This window comes from Phyllostomus hastatus, unplaced genomic scaffold (assembly GCF_019186645.2).
Source record: "Phyllostomus hastatus isolate PE091 unplaced genomic scaffold, TTU_PhHast_1.1 phas_scaffold_501, whole genome shotgun sequence".
In the NCBI taxonomy this organism is placed as follows: Eukaryota; Metazoa; Chordata; class Mammalia; order Chiroptera; family Phyllostomidae; genus Phyllostomus; species Phyllostomus hastatus.
In genome coordinates this window covers 49,347,225-49,359,591 of record NW_025334033.1, presented here as the reverse complement: position 1 = coordinate 49,359,591, position 12,367 = coordinate 49,347,225, and the positions used below count along the sequence as shown (strand labels likewise).

At 44.4% G+C, this 12,367-nt stretch overlaps 1 protein-coding gene across 1 annotated transcript in view; it reads left to right on the top strand.

Annotated features, from left to right (window-relative positions):
• The window catches only part of DPF3 (double PHD fingers 3), a 237,145-nt gene extending 225,392 nt beyond the window's left edge, over positions 1–11,753 (top strand). The window contains exons 10-11 of the mRNA XM_045823360.1: positions 10,947–11,028; positions 11,567–11,753. Coding sequence (XP_045679316.1) covers positions 10,947–11,028; positions 11,567–11,637 — 153 coding nt within the window. The 3' untranslated portion in view covers positions 11,638–11,753. The remainder of the gene's footprint in view (positions 1–10,946; positions 11,029–11,566) is intronic.
• Positions 11,754–12,367: the final 614 nt, after the last annotated feature.

Below are 12,367 nucleotides of genomic sequence, written 5' to 3'. Positions count from 1 at the left end.
GACATAAATAGATAACATAACCAACTGAAGGGTGGGGTAGGAAAGAACTAACTTAAGTAACTTTGGAAAGTAGTGTTTGTGTATTTTAGGGCTAAAAACAGAAATAGCTATACAAATTTTGTACTCCAGTGAGAAAATTTGTTTATCACAGGCATGTGAATTAGTCATTCTGAAACTACTTTGCATGTGTACAGGTCTGAACTAATATGTATTGTGAATAATGAGAGTCAGGTTTCTCAATGTCAGAGAAAAAAAATATTTAAATAAAGGGGAAGGCTAACCTGAACCTGATGGTGTTGGGTTGGAATAGGGGGAATTAGTAGGAATTTATGATTTTTAATATAATCTATTGTACACATGTTTACATATATATCTATAGCTATCAGTGTGTGTATACACATATGGATAGAAAAAAAATAAATATAGATGTGTGCATGCACACCTACACATTTATTATTTCCTAACTGTTTGCTAGAAGGGCCCAGATGCAATGACAACCCAGATAAATACAGTTGACCTTTTTTTATTTTTTGTCATCCAGTTCTTTTTTAAAATATATTTTATTGATTATGCTATTACAGTTGTCCCATTTTATCTCCCCTCTATTCCCCTCTGCCCCATACCCCTCCTCCCACCAGCACTCCCCCACCTTAATTCATGTCCATGTGTCATACATATAAGTTCTTTGGCTTTTCCATTTCCCATACTATTTTTAACCTCCCCCTGTCTATTTTGTACCTACCATTTATGCTTCTTATTCCCTGTACCTTTTTCCCCATTCTCCTCCCTCCCTCTCCCCACTGATAACCATTTCTGTGATTCTGTTCCTGTTCTAGTTGTTTGCTTAGTTTGTTTTTGTTTTTGTTTTTTATTTTAAGGTTCAGTTATTAGTAGTTGAGATTTTGTTGTCATTTTACTGTTTATATTGTTTTAAAGATTTTATTTATTTTTAGAGTGGAAAGGAGGAAGAAAGAGAGGGAGAGAAACATCAATGTGTGGTGCCTCTCGAGCACCCCCTACTTGGGTCCTGGCCCGAAACCCAGGCATGTGCCCTGACTGGGAACTGAATCCGTGACCCTTTGGTTTGCAGGCTGGTGCTCAATCCACTCAGCCACGGTTTACCGTTCATATTTTTGATCATCTTTTTTTTTTAGATAAGTCCCTTTAACATTTCATATAAGAAGGGCTTGGTGATGATGAACTTTTTTAACTTGACCTTATCTGGGAAGCACTTTATCTGCTCTCTCATTCTAAATGATAGCTTTGCTGGATAGAGTGATCTTGGATATAGGTCCTTGTCTTTCATGACTTGGAATACTTCTTTCCAGCCCTTTCTTGCCTGCAAGTTTTCCTTTGAGAAATCAGCTGATAGTCTTATGGGAACTCCTTGTAGGTAACTGTTTCCTTTTCTCTTGCTGCTTTTAAAATTCTCTCCTTATGTTTAATCTTGGGTAATGTAATTGTGATGTGCCTTGGTGTGTGCTTCCTTGGGTCCAAAATCTTTGGGACTCTCTGAGCTTCCTGGACTTCCTGGAAGTCTATTTCCTTGGCCAGATTGGGCATTCATTATTTTTTAAAATAAGTTTTCAATGTCTTGCTCTTCCTATTCTCCTTCTGGCACCCCTATGATTCGGAATGTTTAAAGTTGTCCTGGAGGTTCCTAAGCCTCTCCGCATTTTTTCATTGTGTTTTGGTTGAATGTTTATTTCTTTCTTCTCCAAGTCATTGATTTGAGTCCCAGTTTCCTTCCCTTCACTGTTGGCTCCCTATACATTTTCCTTTATTTCACTTTTCATAGCCTTCACTTTTTCTTCTATTTTGGGACCATACTCAACCATTTCTGTGAGCATTGTGATTACCAGTGTTTTGAACTCTGCATCTGATAGGTTGTCTGCCTCTTCATTGCTTAGTTATATTTTTGGAGTTTTGATCTGTTCTTTTATTTGGACCATATATATATATATATATTTTTTTTTTTGTCTCAGCATGCCTGTTATGTAGTAAAGGGCGGAACCTTGGGTATTCACCAGGGTGGGACAATCCATGTCACTGCATTGTGGTGCTGTATGTGAGGTGGGGTCCAAGAGGGAACAATACCAGTTGCTTGGCTCTCACCTGGCTTTCAGTCACTTCCCCCGCTACTTACAAGTGAATTGGGCCCTTCTGGTGCTGATTTCCTGGTGTGTGATTTTGTGTAAGTTCTGGGACCCTGTGGGTCTTTCCAAGGAACTCTCCTGTGAGGCTAGGAGTTTTTGCCAAAGCTGCAACCACCACAGATTTTTACAGTCAGAGGTTTTGAGGCTTTATTTTTCCCACACTAGAACCCTGGGTTGTGCAGTCTGTCTTGTTCCCCAGTTGTTCCTCCTGGTTTATCTGCACACAAATGTGGGACCACCCAGTCTGCCAGCTGCTGCTTTGCCTTCCCTGGTCCTCCAGTTGCTGCCTTGCTGGTTGTCCTCTCTGCCCCAACTGCCCATCTCTGCCTCTCCTGCTGGTCTGGATGAATATTTCTTCTTTTAACTCCTTGGTTGTCAGACTTCCATACAGTTCAATTCTCTGGCAGTTCTGGTTATTTGTTGTTTTTAAATTTGTTGTTGTCCTTCTTTTGGTTGTGCGAGGAGGCACAGTGTATCTATCTACACCTCCATCTTGGCTGGAAGTCTCTCTATGGTTGACCTTTGAACAATAATACAGGATTAGGGATGCCAACCCCCCTTCCCCGTGTAGTCAGAAATTCACTGTATGACTTTTACTCCCCAAAATCTTAACTACTAATAGCCTACCATTGACCAGAAATCTTACCAATAACAGAGTCAATTAACACATATTTTGCTTATTATATTATTTACTGAATTATTACAGTAAAGTAAGCTAGAAAAAAGAATATACTATTAAGAAATATCATAAGGAAAAGAAAATACATTTACAATATGTATTGAGAAGAATCTACGTGTAAGTGGTCCCACATATTTCAAATCTGTATGGTTCAAGGGTCAACTGCACTATTCTCCAATGAAAGGAACCAGGGATCCATGGAGAAATGGCTGGTGCCAGGTCTGGACTAGGAGAATTCACTGGGAGTGGGCAAAAGTAGGTTAAGAATAATAACAATAAGCCCTGGCTGGCGTAGCTCAGTGGATTGAGTGTGGGCTGGGAACCAAAGTGTCCCAGGTTCGATTCCCAGCCAGGGTACATTCTTGGGTTGCAGGCCATAACCCCCAGCAACCACACATTGATGTCTCTCCCTCCCTCCCTCTCTCTCTCTCTCTCTCTCTCTCCCCCTCTCTCTATCTATCTATCTCCCTCCCTTCTCTCCCTAAAAATAAATAAAATCTTAAAAAAAAAGAATAATAACAATAAGTAACACAATACTTAATAAATAAATAATAATATAAGAATAAACTCTTGCGTGACTCACAACTGTAAACTTGCTTTTGCTTATTCCTGTATAAGTGGAGCCTGGAGCGTACTGTGGTACTAGAAAGTGAGGAAGTGTTCAGAAATTGATAGAGCAAATCTGAAGAACACAGGAACCAGTTGAAGGAAATCCTAATGGCCAAACATGGGACAACTGGAGCAACAAAGTAAATAATGATAGTATTGGATTATAACTCAAAGAACAAAATAAATGTACATACTGATATTTTTAAAAATTGAAAATATATAAATAAGTGGTGAAGAAATAAACCCTTCCTTAGAGCAGAATCTCAATTAATAAAATGTAGAGAGAAGAGGGAAATCACCAGTAGGCAAACACCACAGTTATGGTGGTTGTAAGCAAGAATCATCATTTGATGCTAAAATTAGTAGGCATAAGTAAGATGAGAAACAGAAATTTACATAATCTCAAGGTATTTCTCCCACAAGATTACTTATTAATATATTACAAACAGAAAATTCATAACTTTATTTTTGCTTTTTTTAAGATTTTATTTATTTATTTTGATAGTAGGGAAGGGAGAAAGAAGAGAGAAACATCAATGTGTGGTTGCCTCTTGAGTACCCCCCATTGGGGAGTTGGCCTGCAGCCCAGGCATGTCCGCTGACTGGGAATTGAACCAGTGACCCTTTGGTTTGCAGGTTGGTATTCAATCCACTGAGCCATGCCAGCCAGGGCAAAAGTTGTAACTTTATAGAGGAGAAACTGGCAGATACTACCTTAACTGGATGATCAGAGTAACATTACTAGTAATAAGATATATTGGTATCAGTGCCCCTGATATGATGCACTGAGAAAGCATAACATGTCTTTTGTAGTTTTCTTGCCAAATAAATGCATACCCTCAATCTTTTGATGAAAAAATATCAAAGTTAAATCGAGTGACATTTTATAAAATCACTGGCTTGGGCTCTTCAAAAGTGTCAAGGTCATGAAAGACAAAGAAACAGAGAAACTGTCACAGAGACGTCAGGAAGGCCTGACAGCTACTGGTCAAGATGGCAATGTAGGTATACACGGTACTCATATCCTCCCATAACCACATCAAAATTACAACTAAATTCTTGAACAATCATCATTCAGAACTGCCTGAAGTCTAACTGAACAGAAGTCCTACAACTAAGGATATGAAGAAGAAGCCACATTGAGACTGATAGGGGGGTGGAGACATGGAGTGGGCTGGTCCCACACCCATGTATGGTGAGTGAAAACTGGGAGGGCTATCTCAGCTATGGAGGTCTCTGCTGAGGAGTGAGGTGTCCCAGCCCTAAATCAGGCTCCTAGCCCAGCATTCCAGTGCCAGGAAGAAAACTTCCCATAACTTTTGGCTGTGAAAACCAGCAGGAGGTGTAGCTGAGTGAGATGAAAGGCTTCTGGCTCCCAGACAGTTCCTCTTAAAGGGTCCATGCACATACTTACTCAGATTCACTCGCTGTGAGCTCTCATGCCGTGGCAGCAGCTCCAAAGGCAACGGAGACATCAAGGAGGAATTGATTGTCTGGCATCACGACCCAAGACTGGAGGTGCAGCCTCCTCCCAGACAAAAGGGCTGGCAGAGGCCGTTTTTCCTTTTCTGAGCCTCCCCCAAAGAGAGTGGTCAGGCCAGTACCACATCTGAGTGTCCATCAACCTGGCTATCACTGTTTGCCTTGCCCTGGTGATTCCCTGAGAGCCCACCCCACCCAATTTGCAGGCCCACCCACGCTATTTCCATTGGCTTTTCCATACATGTGGCCTCTCTTGGCACATGCTTCAGACTTTGCTAAAATTTCTCAGACAAGCAGCATCTGGCTTTGGCATGTCCTGCACCTTTTGCTAAGTGGCCCCAGGCCTGACACTAGCAGCAGCTGGCCTTTGCTCATAGTGTGGCCTCTCCTGTCCACCTCCAAGCCCAGCACAAGTAGCCATCTGCAGCTTGCTTTGAAGCTAAGGTTTCATGGTCCTGAGCAGAACTCTGGCAGTAACAGACCTGGGCCTGCACCTCCTGGGAGGCCCCAGACCCCATTCAGTGCACAGCTTCAGACAGTGTTGAAGCACCACCCAACCACCTCCAAAAGTGACACACTCCAGGGGTGGACACAGTGGGCATCAGAGCCCTGATGAAGTAAGTCCTATTCTGTGGGGTGGGCCCTTGCATAGCTTATAGTCCACGGTGACTGGTGGTCGCAACCAGTCCTTGCAGCTGATCAGCCCAAAGGTAAATCCTTCCTATTGATGTGGCAACAGCAATCACAGCTCAACTACAACAGGAGGGTATACAGAGCCTGTAGGGTGGGAGGGGAGGCACACCTTGAGTTCCTAGCTCCAGTGAATGGCAAAGCTGTGCCACTGGACCCTACAGGGCACCTACTACATTAGGGCACTCCACCAAGCCTGCAAGACATAGCAGCTCTACCTAATACATAGAAACATGCACAGGCAGGCTGTTGAAATGAGACAAAGAAACATATCCCCACCTGAGAGAATAGAACAAAACTCCAGAAAAAGGAAACAAAATGGAGACAAGCAATCTATTAGAAGCAGAGTTCAAAACACTACTTATAAGGATGCTTAATGAACTTAGAACTTCGACAGCATAAAAAAGGACATGGAAACCATAAAAAAGAACCATTTGGAAATAAAGATACACTGATTGAAATAAGTAATTTTTAGGGAATCAACAGTAGAGTAGATGAAGCCAAGAGTCAAATCAGTGATTTGGAATACAAGGAAACAAAAAACATTCTATCAGAAGAGCAAAAAGAAAAAAGAGCATTTTAAAAATGAGGATAGTATAAGGAGCCTCTGGGACAACTTCAAGTGTACCAACATTCACATCATGGGGGCGCTGGAAGGAGAAGAGAGAGCTCAAGGAATTGAAAGCCTGTGTGAAAAAACAATGATGGAAAACTTCCCTAATCTGGTGAAGGAAATAGATATACAAGTCTACAAGGTGCAGAGAGTTCCAAACAAGATAATCTCCAAAAGGCCCACACCAAGACATATTATAATTAAAAGGCCAAAGGTCAAAGGCAAAGAGAGACTGTTAAAAGCAGCAAGAGAAAAACAGTTCATTACCTACAAGAAAGCTCTCTTAAGACTGTCAGCTGATTTCTGAACAGAAACTTTGCAGGCCAGAAATGACTGGCAAAAAATAGTCAAAGTGATGAAAAGCAAGAACCTACGACCAAGATTACTCTAACCAGCAAAGCTATCATTTAGAACTGAAGGACAGATAAAGAGGCTCCCAGACAAGAAAAGCTACAGGAGCTCATCACCACCAAAACAGTATTACATGAAATGTTAAAGGGTTTTCTTTAAGAAGAAAAAAGATTAAAAATATAAATAATAAAATGGCATTAAATATACAAGGTCTGTCCAGAAGGTATCCAGCCATGTAATATGAAAAATAGAGACATTTATAGAAGAAGATACAAGGTACTAGAAACACTGTACACAGGATAATGATGCCTCAGTCGCTTCCAAGTAGGCACAGTGGGACCTCACACAGTTCTCCAGTCACCATCAGCTCCTGCATTGTGTTTGCCTGAACCCCATCAATGGTCTGAAATCTCTTCCCTTTCAAAGGTGATTTTAGTTTTCGGAAAAGCCCAAAGTCGCAGGGAGCCAAATCTGGGCTATAGGAGGACTGAGTCACCTGGGTGATTTGATGTTTCACCAAAAAACTCTGCATGAGACGTGATGCGTGAGTGGGCGCCTTGTCGTGATGAAGCTGCCCATCACTGGTTGCCCACAGATGCAGCCTTCCAAATCATCTGAATACTGTGTTTTGCCATGTATAATGTGTACCCACATTTTTGGCCCAAACTTTCAGGAAAAAAATCTTCAGTTTTAACTTTTTAATTCAATTTTTATTTATCTACATCTAGAAACAAAACTGATTATTGTATTCCAGGATATTGTTTTGCATACCGGTATTGTTATTGCTTTCTAGGGTTAAACTTTTAATGTATAAGCATAAATAAAAAATCAAAAACATTTATATAGATACAGAATTAGTACTACCCATGTATAATGCACATTTTTCCCTCAAAAAATGTGGGCAAAAAAGTGCATATTATACACAGCAAAATACGGTATACACACACACATATTTGCACTTATTTTTGTCCTAAGATGTATTTGACTAAGGATGTGCAGTCAAACGACTTATTTTAAAGTCACTTGGGGGGGGGTAGTAAAGGGTGAAGGGGCCAAATATGTGGTGACAGAAGGTGGTCTGACTGTGAGTGGTGGGCGCACAGGGCAAGGTACAGACTGGGTGTCATAGAAACGTACACTCGAAACCTGTGTGATCTTACGAACCAGTGTCACCCCAGTACATTTAATGTAACAAGTCACTTGGAATAGTTCTTTCTATATGTTTATATCACCAACTGATACATAATTAGATGATTTTGTTTCATTTTTCTTTGGTTTGTAGGGCAATTGCAATGTGAATTTTGTTTGATGACTATGTAAAATATTTGCTGGTTCCAATTAAAAGTTATAAAATAAACAGTATTTTAACAAAACCTAGCTTCTACCCCTACCTGTTTTACACTATCCTCTCATTTTGCTTATAGATAACCATTTTCAAAAATTATGTTTTATCTTTCCACCTTGCTTTAATGTAAGCATATGTATGTGCATGTGCCGCTATAAGAAAATGGATGCATTTTTGTAGAAAATGGTGACAGACTTAGATATTTTCTTCCTTCTGCTTTTCTACTGAAAATCCTGGAGATTACTCCATAGCAACACGCAGGCATAATCTTTTCTCCTGCCTACAGCTGCGTAGTTCTTCCTTACTTTGTTCAACAAGTCTCGTACCGGTGGCCCTTTGGGTTGATGCCGGTCCCGGGCTTTACAGATGGCGTTGACGCTGAGGTGTTCTGTTGACTTAGCAGAGCCTCAGGGGAAGAACGGAAGGAGTGAGGCCGCCTGGGCAGTAGGGTTCCTCGCCCACAGTCAGGGGTTTATACTGCACGTCCCGCTGCTGGAGCTGCGGCCGTGGGCGGGTCCTGGTTCTTGCATACTTGGGAGTAAGAGGTCCTTAAACTGTGTTTCTCATGGGGGTAGCATGAGTTGGGGTTCTTGGTAGTTCTGACAGGCAACTGTCCTGAAAAGCAGACGGGAAAGAAGAGAATACGGTTCTAGACAACGATCAGCCCCATGCAGAACACGTTTAAACCCACAGAGGCCCGGTTTCCCTGTAGGAGAGCTCAGTCGGGGTGTTCTCCCTTCTCGTGTGTTTCGTGTCAACACTGTAGCGGGGGCCTCCGTGTCTTTGGGATGTTGGTGGTACTGTTCCTGATAAGTCTCTCCCTATCTCCTGTCCTCATCCTAACTACCTTCTCCTCATACTATCCCTGAAGCGTGTTGTCAGATAGCTTACTTCTGCTTGCCAGTCATGGTGTAACCTTTTTTTGGTGTGAACCACACTGCCCTGTTTTCATTCTGCTTCTCTGACTGCTTCTTAGTCTGTTTTTCCCTCCCTGTCCCTTGAAGTTGGCGTTTCCCGAGGGTCTATTCTTGGCCTTTTTCTCAGTAACTTTTATGAGTCCTTGATTTTTCAGAAGTAGCTTTTCAATGAAAGCTGTGAATTTACTCTTTCCTCAGGAAAATGTACATTTATTCCTACCTATATACAGAGTTGTGAATGTAATTTCAAGGAGTTCATGGGCACTCCTCCATGAGCACAAGTTCAAGGACATCTCTCAGATACCCTGGGTTTCCTCTCCCAGGACCATTTTTGCTGTTTAATCCCAAATGACTCCCAAATCCACTGCTCACGCCCAGGCCTCTTTTCTGATCCCCTCGTGCCTCTCGGGCATCCCTTCCAGGTGATCTGTAGATCTACAGAAGTGTCTGTAGCTGAGAGTGTCCTCTCCATCCACAGATCTGCTCCTGTGTCCATGCCCAGTGGGCTGGTTTGCTGCCCACGTCACAACCCAGGAGATGCTCTTGATTTCTTCCTTACCGCTCTCCACGTCTGGTCATTCACTCTGAAATGAAAGCAAGGTCCTGTGTTTCCCCTATGCCACAGTCCCAGTCCAGGCCTCCATCGTCTCTCACCTGGATGGCTTAGCCTCTTCTTAAGTGGTCTCTGGCCTCTAGAAGCAACCTCTCTCCACCTGGGTGTCTGTTTTTGCACAGTAGCTAGTGAGGTCTTCCTGAATTGCAAGTCTAACCATGTCACTCCTGTTGCTAACTCTTCAAAAGCTTCTTCTTGCCCCACTGAAAATCTTGGCATGATACAGAAGGCCTTTCGTGATCTCTCCCTCCTCATGGGTTGCTCACTGGGGTTTCCACCTTCTGTATCTACTTTTTTCCAGGATCTCTGCACTGGTGGGTGCCAAGGTGAGACTTGATACAAAACTTAATTTTGCAAATGTCTTGTAAGCTATCAAAGCAAGTCCAAAGATCACTGAATAGGACAGAACTGAACCTGGAGATGGGGACCAGATCACAGACATGTGCTGAGGAGCTTTATGTGCAAGGAAGTTCTGCAGGAGATACGGGGATGTAAGACAAGGCTCTGCCCCAAGGGCCTGACAGTCCCTAAAGGAGTGGACAAAAGAGGCGTATCCCAAATGAACTATTCAATAGAATAGTTAGATGTCTGCCACATACCAGGCTTTGTAACGTAAAGGAAAATACAATAAAGTGCCATAAGAAACGGAGAGTACTATGGGGTGCAAGTGGACATAGAGAACTTCCAGTGGAGGTCGATTAGTGAAGTCTTTGAGGGAGGGAAGGGTTTGAAGACTTGAAGGATGGGTAGAGAATGGTTGGGAATGGTCCAGAAGAGAAGGGTCGGGGACTGGGGGAGCCTCCAGGCAGAGGGACCTGCAGGAGCAAAGGTGCAAGCTGTGTTTTTGGACATACATCACAGCTGGAGGGTCCTGTTCGCACCTGGGCTCCAGTCTTGAGGTTTTGGGGAGCTGAAGAACAGCTTCATTTGCATTTCTGAACCTTTGCATAATGAAACCCTAAAATGGTTCTGAGGTGTCATGGGTGTTACCACCAGGAATGAAGGGTCCTTGCGTGTTTCATAGATGGAAGGAGTGATGTTCAGAGGAATTCAAGTAAAATCTTCAAATGTGTAAAGTACTTTCTATGCACTAGGCAGTCTTCATGGGAATATAGAAATGCATAAATTTAGTTTTCTGCCCTACAGAAGCAGAGTTATTGGCTGTGGGTGTTCAGAAGAATAGTGAATTTCTTTTAGCTTAGATGCAAGGTGGTAGTCAAGAAAGGCTTCTTGGAGGAGGTATGATTTGAGCAGAATCCTAAAGTAAGAGTAGGATTTGTGTAGCTGGGGAGGCAGACGGTGAAATTCCAAGTGTGGGCAAAGCACGGGGCATGTTCAGGGGACAGTGGAGACTCTAAATGGGTCTGGAAAGGGGCATGCAGGGAGGTGGATCTGGGGAAGTAAAGGTGGTGGAGTAGGTAGGGCCCAGACGTTGGCCTTAAGTAACGGAGTCTCTCTCTCCTCCTTGCCACCTGCTCTGTGTTCCACCAGGACCAGCTACTCTTCTGTGATGACTGTGACCGTGGCTACCACATGTACTGTTTGAATCCCCCAGTGGCTGAGCCCCCAGAAGGTAATGGCGATGAGACCGACACTCACAACAGCAGCTACCACTGCCACTTACTGCGCCCTCACTGTGGTGCAGGCCTTGTGCTAAGGGCTTTTCATATCTTGTCTGATTTAATCATCACAACCCTACGAGGTAGGTACAACCACTACCATTTTACAGATGAGGAAACTGAGGCACAGTTCATCCAGCTGAAATCTCAACCTGAGGACCAAAGAGATGTTTCCCAGACTCATGGCTGAGGTGGTGGGAGGTGTGAGCTCCCAGGGGAACAGGCCCCGGCCCCACGGTCCTGGTTAAAGGCGCAATCCAGGAGCGAGGGCCTGGACGGCTGTTCAGCCAGTCGTCTCTGAGCACTTACTGTTTTCTGAGCTGCACTCGCTGCCTGCTGAGCTGCAGACTCCAGCGCATCTTCAGGATTGGGACTTGGTCTCTGGATGGTGAGAGTCAAAAGGAAACAGGGCTTACAAGAAGTTAGGGCCCCAGGGGTGGGGCTGGAGGGCTGGGAGCGGTGCTGCCAGTGATGCCGTCTTGTTTCCTGCAGGAAGCTGGAGCTGCCACTTGTGCTGGGAACTGCTCAAAGAAAAAGCCTCAGCCTTCGGCTGCCAAGCCTAGGCCGCCGGCTCACAGCAGGTGGCTTGCTGCTGGAGAGGTCCAACCAGAGCCCAGTTCAGTCCAGATCGAGCCCCTGCTCCCCTGTTTGCACACAGACCACCTGTGAGGAAAACCAGTGATCACAGAGGGCCTGGAAACGTGGGGCCAGGCGGGGACCTACTTACCCGCCCCCCCGCCCACAGGCTCCCACACTCCAGCCAGCCCCTCCTTGCTTCTCCCGGAAGGGTCTTGCTCTTGTGAAGGGCAGCCCCGCGCCCCAACCCTGCGGAACCCTCTCCCGTTTACCCTGGCCCTGCGGCCCTCACTGGCGCCCATCATAAGGGACAGCGTTTTGTGACCACGCATCCGTTCTTCATGTGTAGTCTGGTGTGTTCTGTCCGTTGTGTTCTAAGAAACCTGCTCACAGCCCCCTGCCTCCAGCATGGACTCTTCATCCTGAAGTCAGCAGAGGAACAAAGGGCTGTAAAGAAGTTATTTATTAGAAGCCTCCCTGGAAACTTCTAGGCTCAGAGCCTGGAGGCCATCTTGACAGTGAAGATTGCTCCTTGTTCCGTGGTCTCTGTGAAGAGGAAGAGCCGCTTTCTGGACCCCCAGCCGGTGGCCAGTGGCACCACAGCCGGGGCGGCCTCCTGATGGGGCTGGGGAGGGAAGCAGAGGCGCTGAGGGGTGGGAGGACACGTCCTGAAGATAGTTCCTAGGCCCCGCAGTGGCCGATAAGTGTTCGTTACCC